Consider the following 25,275-nt stretch of genomic DNA (forward strand, 5'->3'; position numbering starts at 1 on the left):
CAAGTGAAATCCTGACTCAATTTAAGTGAATAGTAAAGCTCCCATTGACTCGATGGGGCCAGCATTTCACCTCTAGGGTATGTCTACACTGTAGTTAGACACCCGAGGCTGGCGCATGCCAGCTGACTCAGGCTAAGAGGCTGCTTAATTGCAGTGTAGACATTTGGGCTGAAACTGCAGCCTAGGCTCTAGGAAGTCCCTCCTCACAGGGTCCTAGAGCCTGGGCTCCAGGCTGATGCTGTACATCTAACTGCAATTAAACAGCCTCTTAGCCCAAGCCCCACGAACCTGAGTGAGTTGGCACGGGCCAGCCACAGGTTTTTAATTGCAGTGTAGACATAACCCTAAAGCATAACAAACAGAACTACAATCAATAAGCTATGTAGATTTATGTGGCAGATGAATTTGATTGCTTTTTTTTATAGCACTACAATATTGGACCCCCCAGACTGCAAACTCTAATGCACATGCTGAGCTGTAAGCAGATGAGTAGTCTTAATTACTATAATAAATCTAGCTGCATACCTAAAGGTAAGCATCTTCATCATAGTTTTCAGGATCTGGACTTTTGTGCTTGAAGGGAATGAGATAGATGTAATATGGTTAGATTTTAGTAAAACATTGGGTACTGTATCTCATGAAAGCTTAATTCAAATTGTTTAAGAAAGGAACATTGTCGTATGGATGTAAAAATCGATTAAAAGACTATAAGCAAAGGGCACGAGTAAGTGAAAACTAAGCAAGTTGGGGGAAGTTTCTAGTGAGGTACCCAAAAAATTGACATTAGGTCCATCTTATTTGACAGTATCTTTATGACATGGAAGAAAATAGCATGCGTTGTGGCTGATACTAAAGTGTGAAAGAATCATAAAGAACAATGATGAGAGAATTAAGTATTTGCAAGGAAAGCTAAGATGGGGTGTGTTTGGGGAGAAAGCTGAGACTGAGGTTTGTGATCTGGTGGTGGTGGTGGTGGTGATTGAGTTAAACATGAAAAACCAAACAACAGTTGGAATTCAGGATTTTGTGCTGTGTCCGGATGCTCTGCTCAGAGCAGGGTGTGAATGCCCCATGGTTACAGAAATGTGTTTGGCTATTGAATAATCTCTCAAGGAACATGGCAAAAGCCCCTTCACTTGGCACATTTAAAACTACTGTAGGACAGAACCCTAAGAAATAATCTGTAGGGAACAATCCCACAGTGCCTGGAAAACAGATTGGACAATTTGATAGTTCTGTCCAATTTGTGACTTATATGATTCTATAAACTCAATTTATAAAGCTGTATTTTTATGCTGTCTTTTTAATACCATCTCTCTCTCACTATTAGACTACCATTTACCATATTGTACAATAGCTGAAGCCCAGGTTTACGCAGCTACTGAAAAAAGAAAGGTTATAACTGAGGCAGGTGAAGGTCACTTAAGAATGAGCCCAGTAAAATGAGCTAATTTCAGGGCTCACTGGCTTTTGTTTTCTCACAGTCATCTCTTTGTTGCCAATTTGTTTTGGGATGCTTTGGTGTTACTGTTTTAATAATAATAAAAAAAAAACAACACCCCACACTGCACTTGTGACCTGGATGGCTCCGAAGATTCTGAATAGCTTAGAAGATGGATTTTTTCACCTCTAGCTAACTGGCTTGAGTCCAGCCCAGATCAGTGGTGTCTAGAAGTCATTACCATCTGATGACTGCTTGGTGGGCTCTATGAAATTAGTCTCAGTCCAGTGCTGATTGACAGTGAGCATGCAGTTTTCTTGGAATGTACAATGCTAGGATGGCTTTGACACAACAGTAATTTAAATAATATTAATAACAAAATGCTATAAGCAGGCCGCAGGTGTTTCATCCATTTCAGCCTTCAGTTCTTACATCTTGTGCAACTATTTTTTTTTCATATTATTTGTAGCACCCTCAATTTTCTAGGCACTGTCACATAGGAAGACGCAGTCTCTGCATCAAAGAGCTTGGAGTCTAATTCGACTGGCTGCCTACTTCATATCTCAAATTTCCATTCTTCTTATAGCAGGACCTGTAGTGAGAGGGCACAGTCACTGCAATATGCAATGTGCGCCCCTGATTGGAGGAGTCATAGTTTAATATCCAGCTGAATAGCTGCTGGGGAATTTGGCCTTTTCGTTTGGAGATGTGCTAGTTGTTGGGGTTTTCTTTACAGCATCAGCATAGTGCAGGGATCGGCAACCTTTCAGAAGTGCTGGGCCGAGTCTTCACTTATTCACTCTAATTTAAGGTTTCACGTGCCAGTAATACATTTTAACCTGTTTAGAAGGTCTCTCTCTGTAAGTCTATAAACTATTGTTATATGTAAAGTAAACACATTTTTAAAAATGTTTAAGAAGCTTCATTTAAAATTAAATTTAAAATGCAGATCTTATCAGTTTAGTGCAGTGGTTCTTAACCTGGGGTGCACACCCCCCCGGGGCAGGGCTGGTGCAAGAATATTTTGTGTCCTAGGCGATACTTCCACCTTGTGCCCCCCATCTCCCTCCCGCACGACAGTTCATTGAGGGGCAAATCCCAAGGAGCCTTTATAGACCCCAGGGGCCAGCTGTGCCCAGGGGCTGCTCCCCAGACCAGGTTTCCTCCCTCCTGACCCCCGAACTCCCCTGGAGGGTGCACAGCTCCCCCACCCCCCGTAATCCCTCCCCACCACACCCCGGTGGCCCCTGCCCCGTGGCTTTGCCAGGCTTGATCCTCTGCAGCAGCTCGGCAGGGAGGAGTCGCCTTCCGGAGGCACTGGAGAGCCAGAGCGTCCCGCTTGTGGCAGCCATGGAGGAGCCGGTGCAGGGGGTCAGCAGCCCTGAAAAGGTGGTGGCGCCACTAACAGGGAGCAGCCGCGGCTTCTTGCCCAGGCTGCGGCCTGGCGCCTACCAGTTGCTCCTGCAGGCTGCAGTGGGTATATGCAGGCACCAGCCCCCATGAACCCCCTGGCTCCCACCTCGCCTAGGGTTACCATATTTCAACAATCAGAAAAGAGGGGATAGCCCTGCCCTAGCCCTGCCCCATCCACACCCTCCCACTTCCCACCCCGACTGCCTCCTTCAGAACCTCCACCCCCCCTGCTCCTTGTCCCCTGACTGCCCCCCAGAACCCCACTCCCTACCTAAGCCTCCCTGCTCCTTGTCCCCTGACTGCCCCCTCCTGCGACCCCTAACTGCCCCCCTAGGAGTCTACCCCCTACCTGTCCCCTAACTGCCCCAATCCTTATCCACACCCCTGCCCCCAGACAGACCCCCGGGACTCCCACGCCTCATCCAACCACTTCCCGCCCCCTGACAGGACTCCCAGAACTCCTGACCCATCCAACCCTCCCCCTGCCCCCCGGGACATCCCTTACCATGCCCATGCTGGTCAGACGCTGGTTCCACGTGGAGTGCTGAGGCAGCGGGAGGGGGGGAGCTGCGGGAGGGGCAGCGGTGGCAGCGGCAGGTCACACTTCCGGGAGCCGCAGAACCTGAGCGCGGTGAGGGGGGAGCAAGGGGGCGCGCCTGCCATCGGTCTGGGGTCCTGGCAGCCGGCCCTGCTCAGCGTCCTGCTGGCCTGGGGTTCCATTCACTCAGCCGTCCGCGAGCTGAGCCGGGCCGGTGGCTTGGACCCTGTCTGGCAGCCGCATGCCTTACAAAATTGGCTTGCGTGCCATCTTTGGCATGCGTGCCGTAGGTTGCCGATCCCTGGCATAGTGTGTAAAATATGTATATCCAATTCATCATCAGAATAAAACACAAAATAGTGATAGTTATTTATATTTATATAGTCTCTTTCATGCCAAAGAATCCCAAAGCAACAACCTTCTGTGAAAAATATAGTCACCCAGCTCCCAGCAACACTGCACAGCTGTTTTGGACAGGCACTAAAAAGGTATTGGTTGAATATCAAGAAAAAAATCCTGATAGTGAGATCAGTTACAGTGTGGAATAATCTGTCAAGTTAAGTAGAGGAAGTATTAATGCCTGGGACATTTAAAACTAGACAGAACAAAGTGATGGAGAACATATTGAAGGGATCGTCTTACACTTGTCTAGCGTAGGAACTATCCTGCCCTGGGCAAGGGGTGAACTATATCCCCAAGGGATAGATTAGATGGCCTAACATTTCTTTGAACTCTCTAATACTCTGTTATTCTACAAATATTCTCTCTAGTTGAATCAGCTGAGGGTAGTTTTTTGAGCAGAAAGTAATTACCCAAAGTTGGACAAGACAAGCTCATATGAAAGAGCTGCTCAAATAGGGATGGTTTTGTGCAGCCTTGGGGAAAATTGTAGGTTGTTTTCAGACCTCTGTATCTCATTCGCGACTCTTTCAAAGTAATTTCCTCCTGCATGCCTTCTTCTTGATAAATCCCATTGTAGCCTAGGTGTGAATCAGCAGCATCTTCTGGAGGTTGCCTATAATATTCATTTTTCCTTGCTATTGAGAGCAGATATTTTTTTTTCCCTCCAGCTACCCCTTCTGCTATGCTCCCAAGCCAGTAAATTGCAGGAATTCACTTCATTCTTAAGAGTATGAAATCTGACATTGCAAACTCAAAATGCAGAAGCAAGGTACCAGCCACATGTGGCATCAACATCCTGGCATTTCATGACACAGAGCAGCTGTAGAGAATGACACTTGAATGGGCAAATTTGCCAATGCTGTTTTTCAAAAGGACTTCTAACCCATCTGCCTTTTTGCTTTGAGTGTGTTTGCTCCACACTGCAGTCTGCATTGTGTATAAGAGATGTTTTCTTTGTAGATTCCAAGGCCAGAAGTGACCATTGGGATCATCTAGTCGGCCTGTGTTATACAGGAGGGGTATAGAACTCCCCCAAAATGTGCTCTAGGAATTTTCTATTATGGTTAGAGTCGTCTAAGTTTCAGAAATGGATTGTGTTTCAAATTCCGGACAAATACACGCCCTATTGAGGAATTCCTTCTTGCGACCCCTCTGGTTAGAACTTGTGTAGTTATCTGCATTTCTTTGTGTATGACTGATTCCATATCTGGTAGTCAAAGGCACACTGACTTTCTGTTTTTATTAGAAACAATAATGTCAGTTTTGCTTGGCATGGTGACAGGAGTTTTTAATAGTGTTTATGGAGCAGTGCTGCTGCTGCTTTTTTTATTTTAATAACCTGTTTTACTGATGCAAACGTAAATCCAGATTTAATCAGAATTTTCTCAGGATAGCATTAATCTTCAAATCTGAATAAATGCAATGTTGTTTGATTTCATGTCTTTAATAAAAACCAAACCATACCCAATAAGGAACTCATTGTCCCTAAGAAATGATGGAAAGGGATGTCAGGGAGTGAAAAATGCAGTGGTTTGTTGCGTAGATTGTGAGAGGCCATAATCTATAAAGCCACAATCAGTTATGGAGATATTGAAAATGTTGGGGCCCAAGTGGAAACTAACAAAGATAAAGCCAATTTAGAGTCTATGGCCTGGAAAGGGAAATAAGCCAAAATTGCCAAAGAAGCCATTCATGTATTCACTATTACTTTCAAATAAGTTAGATGTTGTCATAACTATAAAGGGAAGGGTAACAACCCTCCTGTGTACAATACTATAAAATCCCTCCTAGCCAGAGGCACCAAAATCCTTTTACTAGTAAAGAGTTAAGAAGCTCAGGTAACCTGGCTGACATCTGACCCAAAGGACCAATAAGGGGACAAGATACTTACAGATTTTTGCAGGGGAAGGGGAGGCTTTTGTTTGTGCTCTTTGTTTTGGTGGTTTCGCTCTTGGGACTAAGAGGGACCGGACGTCTATCCATGTTCTCCAAATCTTTCTGAACAAGTCTCTCATATTTCAAACTTGTAACAGCCAGACAAGGCATATTAGTTTAACTTTGTTTTCTCAACTTGTGAGTTTTACCTTTGCTAGAGGGAGGTTTATCCCTGTTTTGTTGTAACTTTGAAACTAAGGCTAGAGGGGGTTCCTCTGGCCTCTTTGAATCTGATTGCCCTGTAAAGTTATTTTCCATCATGATTTTACAGAGATGATGTTTACATTTTCTTTTTGATAAAATCCTTCTTTTGAGAATCTGACTGATTTTTCCATTGTCCAAAGACCCAGGGGTTTGGGTCTTTGATCACTTTGTAACCAATTGGTTAGGATATTATTCTCAAGCCTTCCCAGGAAAGGGGGTGTAAGGGCTTGGAGTGATATTTTTGGGGAAGGGGAACTCCAAGTGGTCCTTTCCCTGTTTCTTGTTGAATCATTTGGTGGTGGCAGCATACCAGGTTTAACCTAAGCTTTTAGAAATAAGCTTAGGGGGCTTTCATGCAAGTCTCCACATCTGTACCCTAGAGTTCAGAGAGGAGAAGGAACCCTGACAGATGTGTTTTGGCTTTTAAATGGCCTGGAAGGTAGTTTAATTTCAATAGTCATTTTCAAGTGTCAGGCTTTAATTTATATGATTAAAACCCAACATGTACAAAGTGGAAGTCAGTGAAGCTGGTGGTGTGTAGGTGATAAACTTCACATACACACTTCTCTGTCTTTGTGTTCTGACACCATGCACCGAACTACTGAACCTCATCTATCCACTCTAAATGCTACTATCACCCTACCCACTGTGGGCTAGGAGCAGTACCTTACTCAGTAAGTAGTTCCATTGATTACTTAAGGGGTAAAGTCCTACTCCAAATGAATAATGGGTGAAAAATCTGGCTCTGAATGTGTTGCATTGTTTGGCAGAAAAATGAAGTTGCAACTGACCAGCATCTGACTGCAACAGCTCAGTTCCAGTCCACTTGTCTGTTCAGTGGGAAAGATAATGGATTTGCACAGATCACGAGCCCATCTCAATAGGTTTAAATTTTTAAATGTATTGAAATTACAGGGATTGTTTGAGTTGGTTTTTCTTTTTAATCTTACTTTCATAAGCCGTGAACATCCTTTGATTCTGACTCTGCTCTCTTCACACCATCTGGTTTTAGGGAAGACAAAAGTCCGCTCTCCTTTGCATGGGTTATTGAGACTGTTAGGAATTATGATTTGATTGGCTGGAAGCTAATATGATTATTTGTTTCATTCGTACCCTCTGCAGGTTAATGGGACAATAAGCTAAACTTGTCAGGAAATGCTAGCCTGCCAAACAGTCTTTAGGCTCGCAGCTAATCAACAGCAATAATACCACCTTATTGCTTACAAAATGCTGTCCTCTTTGCTTTAGAATCATAGACTACCAGGGTTGGAAGGGACCTCAGGAGATCATTTAGTCCAACCCCCTGCTCAAAGCAGGACCAATCCCCAACTAAATCTCCCCCTGGATTGAACTCACAACCCTGGGTTTAGCAGGCCAATGCTCAAACCACTGAGCTATCCATCTTGCCCCCCCTGAGCAGCTTTTTGTTTGAAACCTATTAATATGGACTCCTAACATCTCAAAGCAAAGTTCAGTACTGTAACCCAGAAGGTTCTGGCGCCCATCTCCTTCTATGACTTCAGGTTCTTTATCAGTCCCTAGTCTTCCTTAAAATAAAGGAATAACATAAACAACATCCACCCACCCTAGGCTTAATAAAAGTCTTGCGTCCCTCCTGTGTTTTTTCTCAGCAATCTGCTCCTTGTTCTGGAGAGTAGCTGCAGGACTGCTTCCCTGGGCCTTTCTTCACCCTAGTAGTCTCAGATGGCATGAAACGTAACCTCTGCCACTCTATAGCCCCTTGGCTTTCTTCAGTCTTGTTTCTCTCCTTGTTCCCTGCCCTTTATACAGGACAGCGTCCACAGGGCTGGTCCCCTGGGCCTTCCTTCATGGACGCTTTTCCCTACTGCAGGGACTATTGTAAGAGACTATCCCTTCCTGGCAGTTTTCTGTGCAGACACACCTGCCCTGCAGCTCTTTATAAGCAGCACGGACCTGTTGCTCAGCTGAATCTGATTAGTGAACAGGGCTAGCTGGCCCCAGGCCTGTGGCCCTTAAAGATCATGCCAGACTGTTACACTCTCACCCACCTTCCAGAATTAGTTGCATTTACTTGCAGAGTAAAGAGGGAGTGAGAAAGAGGAAAATGGAAATAGAGAGGAAGGGCATGGGGAGAGCAAGAGCATTGTGATGAATTGCTGGAGAGCCTTATCTGAATATCTATTAGTATAAATGCCATGTGGTTGCTTTGAGACTCTTGGTACAGAAGAGCATGTTTGCTTGTTGTATCTCCCATGAGAATCAGAAGAGAGGACAGAAGTTACAGTAATTCTTGCTTTCCTTTGGCCTGTCAAAGCCTAATCTCTTGGGTCTGCTCTATTGATTTTAAAAGGTCTGTTTATTACACAGTCTAAAGCTTTTATCTGTCAGGGAAAACTGACCAAAAGATGGAGTCTTCTTGTGCCATCAGCACATTAGAGGCCGGATTGGAAACTTTTGAACTGCGGACTTTTAATGAAGATTTTAAGGGAGAAATTGTTCAGTTCGTAAACAAGAGTTCCTAAGTGGGCTGCTGCTGCTGCTTTGCACTGCACGTTGGAATACCTAAGGAGGCAGAGGAATCCCGGTGGGCTAGTCTGTATTCCACCCTGGCTCCAGGGCCCATCAGGGAGATTTATTGGTGGCTCTTTCACGACCATGTCCCTGGCACGGTTCACGACTTCCCCTAATACCTGTTCCTTCTGTGGCGAGAGGGAGACCCTGGCGCATGTTTATATCAAGTGTGCCTGGTTGCAGCCCCTCTTCCAGCTCCTCCAGAGCTTACTCCTCTGATTCTGGTTGCACTTCTCCCCACATCTCCTGATTTACGCACACCCTATCCATGGCCCCACAAAGTCACAAGACCTCCTTGTCAGCCTTCTCTTGACCATGGCCAAAATGGCCATCCACTATACCTGGAGAAGGAAGCTAGATTGTGGGGGCGAGGGAGAGTGTTCTGCGACTGCGGGGCCTACTTCTAATCCTCCCTCAAGTCACCTCTCTGGGTAGAGTTCCTCTGGCCACCTCCACTGGCTCCCTAGTTGCTTCCCAAGAGCAGTGGGTGGTGTCCGGGTTCTGTGCATGGTGTGCCCCTCTGGATTCCTGCTTTTATACCTGTGACCCTCATTCCCATCCCTGTTTTTTCATTTGTTGTCCCCTAAACTTAATTGAAGCCTTGGTCCAGTGCCTCCACTCCTTGGGTTAAGGGGAGGGGCCTTTAGAGGTGTGTGGGCACAAGCATCCCCAGTGCTTCAAAAGGTGCACATTGGAATAAACATTCCCTTTAAGAAACAACTGTGTTCACAGGTCGGACATTTTTCTGGGTCATTTAACTCGTATTTTGGGACAGTCTGTGGTAAAATTCATTCCCCTAAAACCAAAGCCCACAAGAGCAACAACAAAGTGACTTTGAAGGGCCACCTCATTTTCACTGCTCTGCAAGAGAAAAATTCTCCTGCCGTGGTCTGCACAGAGACGATTGTTCACACAATGCTGGCTGCTTCTCCTCGTTTTCATATGCTAAACAGCATTTTAAGGAGGTAAAAATTCACAAATACTTACCCAATAAGCAGCTGCTGCATGGACCTTATGTGACTGGGAGTGGGGATGGGAGGCTGGCCCTAGGTAATTATGGAATAAGGAGAGGAGACAGATACTGAGTGATGTGGAATGAGGAGGGAGATGGGGCCTGGGTGATGAGAGAAAGTGAGAGGCAGAGCCTGGGCAATTGAGGAGTGAGGCTAGGAGGCTGGGCCTGGGTGGTGGGAAATGGGGCCAGGAGGCAGGGGAAATTTTTCTGTTGACTGTAGTGGGCTGTGGATCAAATCCTACTTCCTGATTCCCCACCTGGAGCCTTAATCCTCTGTCTGTGTAATCCCAACTCATTGCTGTGGAGATTATTGTGGTGTTCGACAACTAACAGTCCCATGGCTCCAGAACAGCAGGCAGCAGGTGAACACTTAAGGAGGAGATCCTATTTTCATGCAAGTGTCCTTGGTGAGTGAAAGTTAGGGAGTGAGCGACAAAATACCCTGTGCAGGAGATACCAGCAGAATTGTTTCTAAATTGGGGGTTTTCAGTATATGCCATTAGGCACCAGGTAAGACATTTATTGCAAGCCAATGAACTAAAGTGAATCACTATTGATGCAAATACCCTGTCATCGTAAACTGAGCCCAGTAGCTGTACATAGAGAGGTATTTTCCTGACTCAGTGAACATGTTGCAATTATTTATCTGCATGAGGGATCCTAATGCGGGGGGGGGGGTGGCTTTGCTGTCAGCAACATCTTACTCTTCATGTACATCCCACTCTTTGGGAATTCATCAAGTAAGTCAGTGGGCAATACCATCAGGATTAATGTAATCACTATTCCCTGCTGTGCTCCGGAAAGCCCACAGTGAGAGTTTCCAGAGTCGGGGACTAGTGGATTGATTCCCTGGCAGCGTTGCTTCAGTGGGAGTTGCGATGGCAAAGGGCAGGGAGGAGATGATATTGTATCATTTTTCTCCTTGAGGCGGTTCTAATCAGTCACTTTAAGAATCTACATACTGTTTGGAATTAGAGTCAGCGTACGGGATTAAATCCTGGCCCCATTAAAGTCAATGGTAAAAGTCCTATTGACTTCAGTAGCATCAAAATGTAACTGCCAGATGATAATATTTGTATGTAATTACCACATGTATTTTCTGTTCTAAATACAGGGAAATACTGTGGTGTCTTAGCTACCATGGCATGGCAAATACTAATGGTGACTATTGTAGAGATATTATTGATCCTTAACATTTATATTATAGTAACATACAGAGGCCTCAACCAAATCAGGGTCCTATTTTTCTAGGCACTGCACATATAACACATGACAATCCCTGTGTCAGAGTCTACAGTCTAGAAGGTGTCTAGTTTGTCTTTTTATTGCATACATTGTCGTTTTCTCAATACAATTTATGTAGCATTTTGGGGGGTGTGTATATGTACTGTATAATTCCAGTTATCAAATTCCCTTTATCCAAAAGTCCTAGTTATCCAAAGCCACAGTGTCCCTCCCATGTAGCCCGATGTTAGTTACTAGCACTTCTGTTTGTCTGAAAGCGTGTTTATCTGAAGTATTTGGATGTCCCCCAGCCCATTCAGATAAATGGGGATGTACTGAGTATGAGGGGTGTGTGTGTGTATATGTACATGTGTGTGTATTGAGTGTGTGTTTTTATATTATTTATAAAATAGGAATACATTTTTCCAAACCTAAATGAAATGTGCATTTGAAAGTATTTGCTTAACACATTAGCCAGACATCGTCTCTTCCTGTACTGTGCATTGTAATGCTCTTTCCATTTCCATTTATAAAAAGAAAGAAATGAAACAATTTGTGTGTAAGTAAATACATTTCTCTTAAACCTAAATTATATCACTGTCAGTTGGTAGGTTTCTTACGAGAATTGAACCAGATGGGTTCTGAATTTTGAAGTGAAGTAGACAGCACAGCTGTTTTGTTTTTAGATCTCAGTTGGTCACGGGAGCCAGCCTTGAGATGGGGAAATGTCTTGTTCTTCGATTATTATTAAATTATACCATGTATGTTCTACTAACCAAATAGAGTCCAGTTCTCATGTAAGTGGCAGAGAGAGGCAAATGACACTTTGTTCTATTCATGTTCCAGAGACCAGTGAGTGTGCACCTAGCACAAGATATAACTCGTGTTAACACGCACAGTGTCAGCCTTTTGCCAAGGCCCAGCATTGCAGTGTAGGTACCGGTCCTGTGATTCAGTTACTGATTGCCCATCAGCTGTGGGGGTTAGCGAGAGAGGCAAGAGAATGGCAGGCTGTGATTCACTGTGTGCACCATTAAGGGTCTGTGGCTTGCTGCTCTGAGCCAAGAGCAGCACATTAGCTACATGACATACAGTATAATAGTGCCAGCAAAGTGGTCAGTGCCTAACTGGGATATATTACAGCCTGCAGAGTGGCTGTGGGCTGCAGCACAGAACATATGGAGATTATTTTCTGAATTTATGCAGCACATGTTTTCCTATAAATTAAATTCAGAGAAATTGTGTATTTGTAATAGGGTGATGCTCACAATAGCCATCCCTGTTATGAATTACAATGACCTCCTCTGTTTGCTGAGTGTCTAGTGGACCAGCTTTACAGAGTCGGAAGCAACCACATGTGCTCCATCTCAAGGTCTGGAAGGATGAGCTGAGATCTGTACAGCTATATGCAGGAATCTTTTGTTCTTCTTCTCTGTGTTTTTCTCACTTCCTCCAGAAACCACACAGTTCCTTCCTGAAGTGGTGAGATTACCTAGAGGTCTGAGCATATGGCAGGCATTTTCCTAGTCTCTGCATTTGCTCAGTGACTATGTACCGTCCCAGAGAGGAGCTGCTGCCTTTGAAGTGCAAAAGGCAGACAAGCACTTCCTATGAAAATGAATGCTACCCCATACTGTGGATTAAAACAGGATGGGCAGCCAAAACAGTAGGATGGGGCTCTTTAGCCAGAATAGTAAGCACTGCAGCACATATGTACCCTTCAGCGTCCTTGGGCTAGGGATCTCAAGTCTTTTTCTACATTAAAGCCTAGTAGCCCTTTACTACTTTGGGCTGAATGAGAATGATCTATACCTTTTCCTCAGGTATTTTTAAGCAGTTTAAGGAAAACATAATGGAGAATCATTGTAACTTATTCACTAAATCGCTCCTTTAAAACAACCAAGAGACAGCATTGCTTGTTGTTTACCAGGTTTAAATCTTTAGTGAAACAGACGCCCTTCTGCACCATATGAGCAAATTAGAGAGTTGTTAAGTAATAAAAAAACAGTACCAGAGAGCAAAAGAATCAAGTGTTTGCTTTTGGGCAAATTGCTTTGGAAACAGTAGGACTAGTGCTGCATCTAAGTGTTTTCAGCTGTGCTTGAGGGACATCCTTTTTCATTTGTAGCTGATTGTGGTCTAATAGGATTTCAAAGATTTCTGGGTGGGAATACTTCACATCTCATTTCATTTGATTTTTTTTCTGATGTTTCACTTATCATACTGATACCTACCCTTGGAATGAATCTCGTTATCTTCCTTTATAGTTGCCTGAACTGGATTTTTCCTGTTGCTCTCATGCTACCATTTAATTGGCATTTCTGAAATCTTTTGGGGATTTCAGAAAGAGCCAAGCAGCAGTTTGCATGATAGCAAAGCATGGGTCACTGAAATAAAGAAATGGTGTTACAAACCCTTTTCGTTTTGGTCTTCCCTCTTCTTTCTCTCTCTCTCCCTGGCTTGTCCATATTCTCTGTGGCTTGTGCTATTACGTTTTCATAATGAAAATTAAGGACTTGAAAGGAATCCATGAGGGGAGTAACCAGTACAGTCCGAGATGGACCAATCTCATCACTGACCTTTGCTGTCCAGTGATGGTGGCAGCCATAGTTAGTTTTCTTTAGCAGCTCATAGAATGGGAGCACACACATAGCTGTCAATATGAGTTTGGCAGGAAAATGAAGGCACCAGTGTTCAGAGCAGCCAAAGGCTCAGAAATAATGTTCTGCTGTGACTCTTCCAAACTGACATCTTGATGTTAGGATTATAAATGAAATCATTGTCCTGACAAAGGCCAAGACTAATAGAAAGCCTTTATTATTGGCCCATTGGCTAATTCTGCTTGTCTAACCCCTTTGGAGGGACATAGTGTCAGCAAACATGCTCACAGAGGATGCTTTGTGTGAGATCTGGCCTGGTGAAGCATTACTAGGGGGCACAAGGATATCTCAATGACAAGTGTTCTTTGACTAAAATTTGCAATTTCTCCCCCCTAGGCCTCAAAAGAGAGTGACTGACTGAGCTTTTAATCTACAGCTGTATGAGTGATATTTGTTTTGTATCCTATCACCCTTGTTATTCAACTGTTCTCTCATTGCAAGCAGGTGAAGTACTGCCTAAAAGAAATGTTTCTTCTGCTGAGGTTCACTGCAGTTGACAGCTGTCATATAGAAGCACTACACTTTAATATAGGTTCTTAGAGCTGGCCAATCTTAAAGAGCTCTAATCTGTTCTCTTTTCTCACACAGGGAATGTCTAGGAGCCAGGGACCCATACTGTGGCTGGGATAACAAACAGAAACGATGCACCACCATTGAGGACAGCTCCAACATGAGCTTATGGACTCAGAATATTACTGAGTGCCCGGTAAGTGGAAATTAAAACAGACGAGTAGAAAAGTGTGCGTGTGCGTGTGTGTGTGTGTGTGTGAGAGAGAGAGAGAGAGCACACGTGCTCGCATTATAGTCAGCCCATTGCTCAGTACATACATTTCTATGCTCTAGGGTCTCTGAGTCCTGCTGCGGGATTCCTAAACCCCCAGTTAAGTCAGAGCAGCCTCAAGGCTGCTTTAATTTATGCACTACTTCTCTCGGCTCTCTTTGGGAAATGAGAATAGCTGAAGTCCATGTTCTCTGGCCCTGCCCAGCATGTCCCAACTCATCTCTGACACACACCTTATGAGGGACTGGGAGGCAAGAGCTGGCATAGAGCTCTTGTGACAACTCTGTGCTGGCCAGAGAAACTCCCTGTGCTGGGCTGTATTCTATTGGAGTAACAGAAAGAGGCTGAACATAAACAGAGAATGAAGCCGTGTGTGTGTGTATGTATGTATGTATATAAGGGGGGGAGAATTCTAGAGTCGGGGGAGCATGAAGGAGAGAGAGTGATAGAATTGTACGTTAAAGTGGAGAGAATTTTATATGCATGTGTAAGTGCAAGTAGAATGGAAGAGTGATGGCGTGTGTGTATGTATGTATACGAGAGAGATGAAATTGTAACCCTCCACTCATCTGAGTAGGATTCAAACACAGGTTAAGGCACTCAAAGGGAATACTTTTCTGGTCTTGTTGTGGTTTCTGGAATGTCATTGCAACAAACCAGCAAACTGGCTGACTTTCTGCCTACCATATCAAGTTCAAGGCTGCAGTCTTTGAAAGCTGCATGGCCACGTTAATTCCTGCTGCTTGAACCATATCTATAAGATTGCAGGAAAGAGAACTACTCTGATTACCTTGCAACGTGGAAAATAAAAGATTTCTCTTCAGCCTCCATTGTTATCTAATGCCAGTTAGCGTGCTAATGGTGCTAACTACAGCAGGCTGAGAAGAGGCTGGGTGGGTTATGCCTTCAATATGCTATTTATGTCTGGAGGTGCCGATATATTTATTTCCCTTATCTATCTTTCTTCTCAGAAGATTTCCCAGGAAATATTAGTCATTACTTCAATCCATCCTCCACTTGGCAGGCTTAAGTCTTTCACCACTGGATTCAGAAGCTTGTGTGTTTATAACCCTCTAGTGTGGTGCTTCCTTATTGCACAAGCTGTTATCTCGTCTTGTTTGATGCCTTTGTCCGTTGATAGGTGTGTGAGGTGTTAATCCTCTAGTTCGAACACGTCCGCCATGGCGAACATTGGGAATCGTGCAATTCCAAATCATTGTTTCAAGGTTATAAAAGCTGCACGGAATATTCAGGAGCATTCTGAATATTGTGTGCTCCTAGGGACATTCATTTCACCTTTGCATTAGAATTTAATATGCAGATAGTTTTAGGTTTTTTATTATTAAATTTTCATCAATATAGTACTTTTCATGCCAAGTACTTTAAAAACCACATACATTACAGAAATCACTTCCTCTCACTCCTCCCCCCCAATATATCAGTCTCTGATGTGGCATGGAACAGCTGATTTATGGCCCTGATTCAGCAGTGAACGGAAGCGTACACTCAACTTTAAGTGCATGGTAAATACCTTGCTCAGCAGGAGCATAACATTACAGTAAGCGGAAGAATGTTTTACCCATTTAAAATGCAGTGACATGTAGGTAAATAGAATGCAGTGACCCAAGTCAGAATTTGGCTGGGACACTGAATTTAAGAGGCCTGCCCTTGTGAAGAATGCCTCTCTGTTATCTCTCTTATTTTACTTCCTGCGTCTTGGAGAATCCAGATTTTTATCTTAATGGGTTTCAGGTGCTTGATCCATAATATTATATTAAGTACTATCCAAGGAATTATATAAACAAACATTTTTATTAATCATAAATTATACATACACACACACGCTGCGTTAAAAGAGTGTTATTCAAGTTGCAAAGTCAAGCACTCAGAAGTTAGAAAATACCATAATTAAAGTTGCCAGTGCAGCATTGATTCAGACTCTGTGTGTGTATGCATTATGGTAGTCTTTAATTACATGATCATGCACTATTTCTTCCACAGGACTGCTGCCTGATTCACTGTATAGTATGGACAGTGCTCATTTAATGAGCAACTATTCAGTATTTTGTTTCCTCCTCATTGTTCAGTGCGTTCCCTGCACCCTATTCAACTTCTGCTCTAGAAAGAGAATGATTAACTTCCTCAGGAGCTTTTCTGTGGCACTTACCCTGTAGGATCTGAGTGCTTCACTAATGACTTTACTTTCACAAAGTCTCTGTGAGAAAAGGGGTGATATCCCCATTTTACAGATGGGCAACGGAAGCAGAGAAAGTCTTGCTTTGTCCTCCCAGCGCAGATACAATCTTCATGGAATTCCGCTTCTAAAATCTAAGAGAAGTCTCTATTGAGCTTGTGCAAACTGTGATTTTTTTCAAAGGCTTATAACTTGGCCAAATTTGGCAGTTTCCCTAGGGACAGCAAAAGGCGCATCCCTGATTCACCTCTCTGCCAAATTTCAAACCCCTGTTCCAAATCTTGGGGACACTAGAGCTGTTGAAAGAAAAAGACACCAGAAATTTTTAACATAGGGAAAACAATGCTTTTCTCCCTAGCCTGAGGCGAATACCTGTCATGGAAAACCAGCCTAAATGGCTGAGTTTGGCAAAGCTATATGGAACTGAAAACGGGGTCTTATACTGAGAAGTGTTGGGCAGCATTAATATTAGGTGGTGCTCATGAGCAGTGGGTGAAGTTTCCCCTGAAGGAGGCTGGCTTCCTGTCCCATCTCTTCCATCCACGGCTCCGCCCACACTCCATCCCCATTTCGCCCCCCGCCGCCACTCACTGCATTCCTCCTCTCCTCTGCCCCCCATGAGGCTCCCTGCATCCCTCCTTTCCTCCACCCCCTCCCCCATGAGGCCCCTGCTGTTCTCCACTTCCTCCTCTCCTCCACATGCCCCCTCCCCTGCGAGGCCCCCCGCTCACACTCTCAGCATCCGTTCTCTCCTCCACTCTCCTCCCCCACCTCCCACAGGGACACAGTGAGCAGCGGGTGGGAGGGGGAGGAGGGGAAGAAGGATGCAGGGTGGTGGGGCCTTGTGGGGCAGGGAAGGTGGAGGAGAGGATGGATGTGGCAATCAATGGGGGACTTCCTGGGGGACAGGGGTGGAGAAGAGAAGAAAAGGGACTCCCCAGATAGCAGGGGGCAGGGCTTGGGGAAGGGGTAGAGCAGGGTCAGGAAGAGGCTGGGTACAAGTGAGGCCACTATAGTCCAGGTATCTCACTGCGGCAGCTGCATCAGGGGAGGTTCAGCCTCCCCTGGCCTATTATACTTGCCAACTATGGTGGTGCTACCATCCCCACCTATAATATTTGATTATACACCAAAATTATCTGCTTTGCATAAAAACAGGTCAGTCTGGATTTTTAGCTTGGATTCTGAGCACCGCTGCTTTTGGGCCTGTTTCTGCATTCCTTGAATTCAGTGAGACATTTAAGTTGTGCAAGCAGTGGAGGATTGGACCCTTCTGCGTATGTGGGTCTATTTATGATTAACAAGGACTCTCTTACCTGATCGTGTAATAATTTCAAAGGTGTATTTGATTACAGAGGTTTTAAAATGTATTTTGTTTATATGATGGCTACAAAGGAGCCACCACGGAGACCTGTTCTGGAAAAAATCAATTCATGTTTTTTTATCCAAATTCCTGAGCTTGCTCTTTTCATAATGTCACTACAAATTTAAGGATGGAATAATAATCCATATGTAATTTCTTAAGAAAAAAACTTGCAACGTGACATGTTTATAAATCTCAACATTTCAGCCATTTTGTTTATTTATTTAAATGTTGGGTTCTTTCCCAGTACCAATTACAAGCCAATAATTATTTATCAGCTTTTTATTTTTAAAAACTGAAGCAATGGGCCATATCCTACCATTGATTTCTAAGCAGAACTCATGATGGAAATCAGCAAAGGCTTCTGGCTTAAAAATGAACAGCATGATCCAATATTTGGATTTTTACTTTTGAAAAGCAAAAAAAAAAATAAAAAAAATCCATAATCAAATGTTTGAAAGTAGCTCTCTTAATTTTCTAATTTTGTAACACCCAAGCTGTATTAATTTTATGTCTGTTTTTAAAAATCACAAAGTCAACCGAAAATAATGTACTCCTTTGGGACATCTTGCCTGGTAACCTTCAACTCAGAATGAATTTTTGCTGCTGAATGACAATCTGTTGAAAACAAAGGTTTGCAACAGATGCTTAAAACCCCTTAGCCACAATATGACGAGCACAGTAACAGATCTAAATTACTTCCATGTCATTGCTGCGGGTTGCTGAGGCTGTTAGATGGACTGAGGGGGGATGATGACAGCTCTCAAAAGTGCCTAGTTAAAGCTTAACATAAGGCAGACGGGGGAGGAGGCGTGAGAGAGTTCTACTCCCGATTCTACAATTGACTCACTGTGTGGCCTCAGACATGACACTTAACCTTTTTGTGCCTCAGTTTCCTTGTCTGTAAAGCTGAGGAAAAGATGCATACGTCACCGAGGTAGTGACAGCTAGTTCAGAATGATTGTAGAACTCTTTGAAGCTGTAGAGGGATAAACATTAAGCATGGCAATGTTGGTTTTGTTTGCAGCTGTATCTGGCTCAGTACTTTGGCCCAAGATGTTAGCCAGGGCCCCAGTCTGTTCCTTTCTTATCATTCTTTGAATGAGACACAAAGACCTATTTCCATGTTGCCTTTATTGGCAGTTTAGCGGCAGGGTTTTGTGCAGCCCTGAGTGGGACATTTCTCTGATTCCCTTCCGTCTTGTCCCATCACGCCTCTGTCAGAGCCCTTCAGTTTTGGCTGTCTCTGTGGAAGCTGCAAGGGAGTTGTAGGCTCAAGACAACACACAAATTGCACATCCTCAAGAAGTGGCTCTGGGAACCCAATGGATCTCAGGCACAGTTATAGACACTGGCACCTCTAAGGCCCCTAATGCTTCCTCCATGGCTGGCTAGGATGCCACGCCGGCTCCCTTATAGCTGCCTCACTTCATGTAGACCCCCTGTCGGAAGTCACAGTGCACATACTGCACAGAATTAGTTTCCGTTGCTTTTTCTGTTCTGTTCCCCTAGATAGAGAGGAGCTGGTGCAGCCCAGAGCAGCAATATCCTGACTGCTGGGTCTGGCTGGAGTTTGTGAAGAGCACAGGTCTATTACTGTAGCGCTGGCAGAGCAAACCAAACTGTGGTGGGGAGGACAACCGTGCTCAGCAAACTCATTTCTCTTCCGCAAGGCCCTTGGCTTCACTTTGCATCACATAGGAGCCTCTGTGAGACGGGCAACCTCCCGTAGCAAAAGAAAGAGCGGGAGAAGGGTTGGGGGATGGGAATGGTTGTAGAATTTAATTTAAATAGGAAGATTGTTTGATTAAATAATTGTGCCTGGTTTTTTGTTTTTTTTTTTGTTTTTTTAAAGTGTAATTCATGACCAACAGGCAAGGTTATTTTTCATTTGTAGGATAATTTAGCGATCCTGACAGCATGAGACTAACAGCAAGCCAGGCATTGCATGAGCAGATACTGACACCCCACCTCTCACACATCTCAATCCCAGCCGGAAACTTCCCTGTAAGCGTGCAGGACTCACCCCTGCAGCACCTCCTGCTGGTCATCTCAGGGAATTAGCTTTCCAGCCACTGGAGCGCCCTCTGCAGCCTGGTGTCCCGCTAGCACTTGGCCCCTGTGTTCCTCCCAGGCCCGGTGCCCTGTTATCTGGGGCACTGCCCCCGGCAGTAACCCCTCAGTCTTAGGGTGTCCCCTTCCTGGGGAACCCCCACCCAGTATCCCCACCTTGCCTCAGTATACGGCTACTGCCAGTCATTGTCTAGCCCCCGTGCCCTGGTGCAGACTGCAGTATCAGCCTACTCATCACTGTCAAGATTGGTTTTGGACCTGCTGCCTTTGCCTACCCCTGGGCTGCCCTCTGCAACCCCCAGTACCTATTTGCCTTCTGCTAGGCTGCAGTCTGGGGCTTCCAAGGCTGGAGCTCCCCAGCTCCTCTGCCTTTCCCCAGCCCTGCTCCAGTCAGGTACCCTGTCTCTAGCCCCCTGCAGCCAGGCCCATCTCCCTCTACAAACGAAGAGAGACTGCTGCTTCTGGCTTCTCTGCCCATCTTATAAGGCCTAGTTGCTCAGTTTGGGGCATGGCCCCAGCTGCAGCCACTTCCCCCAATCAGCCGGGGTTTTGCTCCCTGCCCCAGCCCCAGCCCTCTGCAGGGCTTTTCCAACCCCTTCAGGGCTGGAGCGGGTGCTACATTCCCCTTATTCCAGTTTTTTGCAGTTACATGATTACCCTGATTTTTATTACTATTATTATTTATTTGTGTTGTAATGCCTGGAATCCCCAAGTCACGGAGCAGGAGCCTGTAGTGCTAGGTGCAGTACAAACACGGAATGAAAAGGCAGCACTTGCCTCAAAGCTGAATATATTTGAGTTTTCTGGAGACGAGTGGCACGGCCTACTAGATAAGACTGCTGGACTGGCCACCGGAGACCTGTGCTCTATTCTTTGCTTTACCACTAACCTGCTGTGTGACCTTTAGCAAGTCATTTCACTTACCTGTGTGTGTCTGTTTCATCTCCTCCTTTGCCTGTGTTATCTAATTAGATTGTAAGCTGCTTGGGATGGACTGTCTCCTACAGTGGGGCTCTGAGCTCAGCTGGATGCTACAGTAATAAAAACAGTAAATAATAAATTTGATGGGAACAATCTCAAACACTGCAGCAGTACTTTAGTAAACGGTGGCGTTTTGGATTGTTAACACAGGAAGACAGTGGTTAGGCTGCTAGTGGGCAGTGCCTTCTGCCTATCACGCTGAGCAATATTGTCTCATTGCTCACTTGTACTCCCCCTCTGTCCATATCCACCTGTTGTCTCTTGTCTTATCCGTAGATTGTAAGCTCCTTGGGGCAGGGACTGTGTCTTTGTTCTGTGCTTGCACAGGATCTAGCACAGTGGGCTCCTGGGCCATGACTCAGCCTCCCAGGTTGAGGCGGTGTGAGATGATATCTGAAGGTGTGGCAGTTTTGTGAGGTAGGCAGACAATGCTCTTGTAGGATGCGGTAGTAGCCTGAGGGAGCTTTGCTGCTTGTGTATGCATGTTAGGCATGCAGGGTGGAATTCTGAGGGTAAATATTGGCTCAGCATTGTCTGAAAATAGCCCCAGCTTTTGAATCCCGCTCACAGGCACAGACAGCTCCTGTCTAAGCTGCATCTTAATCCTCTCAGCAGTATTGTTTGCCATGTCTATTGTGGTGCTGTCTCCAGTAATGTAAACTCTCTGTAGTCACTTTTTTTTTTTTTTTAATTAGGTGAAAAACCTGACGACAAATGGGAGATTGGGGCCCTGGTCTCCGTGGCAACCATGTGAGCATTCGGATGGAGACAGCACAGGCTCTTGTATGTGCAGGTCACGGTCCTGTGACAGCCCTCGCCCTCGCTGCGGGGGTCACAGCTGTGAAGGGGCCAGGATTGAGATTGCAAATTGCTCAAGGTACCTCTGCATGGCTGGGAGAGGAACAGGGTGGTTCCTAAATGTCTGGTCTCCTCACCTATGTTTCCACTGGTATCGTCTTGTCTCTGGGCCACATTTGGCCCAAAGGGTAAGTGGGCGCAATGCCAGTTGAAGTCAATAGGAGCTGCAGGGACTGGGCTCCTCTGAAAAACAGGCTGAATGTCTGTCAAGTGAGGCACCCAAAAGCTGAGAGGCCCCCAAGTGAGTGGGTGTATTGGAAAATGTTGGACTTAGCTTCTCTGGGGCTCACTTTCCCACTGCTGTACAGTGGGAATAGTGAAAGCCCACTAGTGTTGTGTTTCTAACCTTGGAAGTGTGGCCAAATGGAGGGGGCTGAGAGACAGTATATTGCACGGGAGAGTTCAGGTGCCTCCTTTGTGTGCCGGGGTCCCTAAGTTAATGAACCATCAGCATCACGCCACGCAGGGGATTGGTGCTGGCTGGCTGCATAAGACAAGGGCAGACCTAAGAAAGCATCCCTATTCAGGACAGGACTTGCTTATGTCTCATTGCAATCAATGGGACTTAATCGTGGATCTTAATCTACCTCAGCCCCTCTTTAAACACTCCTCATACTGAGTCGGCCTCACCTCCTCCCCCGAGCTCAGCCCTGCTCTTGGCAGGAAAAGAATCAGCTACATTTGTTAAGGGTCCTATTTTAATTGCAGTCTATTCTTCCAGCTGTGCTGCCTATCCAGCAGAGCCAGTCATTCCTGCCACTGCTCTGCTGCCTCATATTGAGGTGACCCTTTCTGTCAGTGACTGATGTCAGGCCCACCAGAGGGACAAGCATTTCAGGATCACTTACGTTATAGGCTCTGGTCCAGCAGGAAAAGTGGTGGGAACAGCCTGTAAGAAGTGGCTGGAATATGTATTCCATCATAAAACATAGGAAGGCAGCAGGGTTGAAAAATAGGGACATCTGGTCATCCTACATCCACGTAAGCCCTAGAATTTCCTTTAATTGATTTCATATGCCATTGAGATATTTCCTCAGAGAGAAAGCAGGATGTTTAAAGATGAGTTTTATTAGAAAGCAGGAGTTGGAAGTCTGAAAATGGAAACTTTTTGTTGCTATTAAGACGCCTCTCCACTTGGAATACAAATCACCTGATGGCAGGGAAGTGTTATTTTTATCAGGAATATTTTTTGTATATATTTTTCTTTTCCTGCTACAACAGCAACAAAAATCCTTCTTGTAGTATTTTTCTCTTTTAAGATTTTGCATAAAACCTCTCCTGGATTGAGGACTGGCAGATGAGAGGTGGGTTAAAACATGGAAGAGTAAGATTTTCATATAAAAGGATCTCTCGTTCCTTCATCTATGTGGGGAGGAGGAGATATCCAGCACTGTTCTGAAGTCAGGCTGCTCAGAGAAGGCAAGAGCTGATAACGAACACAAAAAAATGTTCAGGGCAACTTGGGTTTTAACTTTCGTCCTGTACCATGATTGGTGCCAGGCTAAAACGCACTTGTTGCCAGCAGTGTTAATAGTTTAGTAAAGGTTTTGAAAAGTAATATCTGTTTTCCAGCTCAGCTTTTGAACATGGCTGTAACAGGAGAGCACTTGAGTTGTTTTTTTAGTAGACATCAGGAAGTGGCATTTTTTACAAAATGAGATTGCTGGGCTAGAAACAGTAATGCATTGAGATGAGGTCTTCAGGGAGAGAGATAGTTGCCTATCTGGTGGCTCAGTCTGAGATGAGAATCTGTGGCACATGAAAGACCATAATCTAATTCTTCTGTCCCCTGGTCCTATTGAGATTTATGATGTAGCAGTGTTACCAACCCCTATCGTACATCAGGCCCCAAAATTGTGAGATTGGGGTTAAAAATCATGAGATTTTTTTTTAAATTAATAAACGTTGGGGTTTTTTATTTGCCTTCTGGCTTCTGCACATCTAGGGTCATACTAAATCAAATTTTCAGACTTTCCATGAAAGCTAGATGATATTAATTTTTTTAACTGAAAGCTGAGATTCTCATGTAAAAGCAGGATTCCAGGAGCTGCGGCTTTAAGAAAAACACCAAATATCACAGGATTCATGATAAAATCCTGGTTAGCAACACAAATTATAGCAAATCTGTATTGTCAGCATGCCCTCGATGGAGTGGGGTAGTCTTCCCAACTCCTGGGCATTGGCAGAACTGGTTTTGTGGACCTACCACACCTGAATCCCATTTAGTGGGAGGATCAGTTCATGCAGTGGGGTTGGGTTTTAACATGCAAATTTTAGAGTCTACTGTTGTGTGAGCATATTGACTAGAGAAGGAAGGTAAAGAGATATTGGAGGGGATTGGTCAAGGAGACTTAGAGGAATGGGATTGAAGGGAAAGGGAAATCATCAACAGTAACATCACAGAAAACTCAGAGAATCCTCAGGTGAGACTTTCAAATTGTTCAGCATTGGCCTAACTCTGCTTTGTTTGAAGTCAGTGGGAGCTTTGCCATCAACTTCAGTTGGAGCCGAGTTAGGCCAAGGCTGAGTGCTTCTGAAAATCCCAGTCCTCACTTGGGGCCTATCGCTTGGGACTTTTTAGAACTCGTGTATCCCAGTGATTTAGTGGGGCTGCCCCTTATTAACTTTACAGCCTAAGCCTTTGAGTATAGCATGAAATGGGAAGAATTGTAATTAACCCAAATAGCTTGTTTTCTCATCTGCCCCCTCCCTTTATCTCTGTCAGAAATGGAGCTTGGACACCCTGGTCCGCCTGGGCCCAGTGCAGCACCTCCTGTGGGATTGGCTTTCAGGTCCGTCAGAGATCGTGCAGCAACCCTGCTCCACGGTATGGGGGCAGGGTCTGTGTTGGACAGAGCAGAGAAGAGCGGTAAGAGGCATTCACAGCCCAAACACTAGAGGGTGTTTCATCCAGGGCAGTGCATTCACTTTCCAGGCTATAAATACATAGCAGCGGGAAGGATGGGTCTGAAATTAACGTAGATGTAACGCTAAGCGCTAGTGTTAATGCAGCGTTAGGGCTGACCAGTCAAGTGCATAGAAGTGAGGGAATTCCAGAGTTAAGATGCATTAGCTCACCCACATTGACCGCCCTCTATATAGGAACAAACCTGAGAAAACCTAAGGCCTTGTCTACACTAGTGGGGTGGGTTGACGTAAGTTACGCTACTCCAGCTACATAAATAACATAGCTTAGGTTGGCTTACCGCTGTGTCTTCACTGCGTTGTGTCGACGGGAGATGCTCTCCCACTGACTTCACCTTACTCAGGGAGCTGGAGTACCAGAGTCGTTCGGAGAGCGCTCTGCCATCAATTTAGCAGGTCTAGTGAAGACCCGCTAAATCGACACCTGCTGCATTGATTGAAGCAACGTTGATCTCCCTGGTAGTGAAGACAAGTCCTAAGTCTTCAATTACCACCGTGCTGCATGCCATGGTTTCTCAGAACTTCGCCGTAGTAGCAGGGATAGAACTGACATCTTCTTGCCTCAAACACAGATGATCCTATCTCTTGTGCTAAAAGAGAATCTCTATTAGCTGTATAACGCCTAGGATACTCAGTTGAGCAGTTCTGATTCCACCCACTAGAAGGCAGTGGTGTACACTGACTCTAGTCAGCGTACACATCAGTTGCACCTTAA

At 44.9% G+C, this 25,275-nt stretch overlaps 1 protein-coding gene across 5 annotated transcripts in view; it reads left to right on the plus strand.

Annotated features, from left to right (window-relative positions):
• The window catches only part of SEMA5B (semaphorin 5B), a 367,047-nt gene that overhangs the window by 307,180 nt on the left and 34,592 nt on the right, over nt 1-25,275 (plus strand). For all 5 annotated transcript variants that reach the window (XM_050917005.1, XM_050917004.1, XM_050917001.1 and 2 more), the window contains exons 13-15: nt 13,974-14,091; nt 21,473-21,654; nt 24,361-24,504. In XM_050917005.1, the coding sequence (XP_050772962.1) occupies nt 13,974-14,091; nt 21,473-21,654; nt 24,361-24,504 (444 nt within the window). The remainder of the gene's footprint in view (nt 1-13,973; nt 14,092-21,472; nt 21,655-24,360; nt 24,505-25,275) is intronic.

Source organism: Gopherus flavomarginatus, chromosome 10, assembly GCF_025201925.1.
Source record: "Gopherus flavomarginatus isolate rGopFla2 chromosome 10, rGopFla2.mat.asm, whole genome shotgun sequence".
Classification (NCBI taxonomy): Eukaryota; Metazoa; Chordata; order Testudines; family Testudinidae; genus Gopherus; species Gopherus flavomarginatus.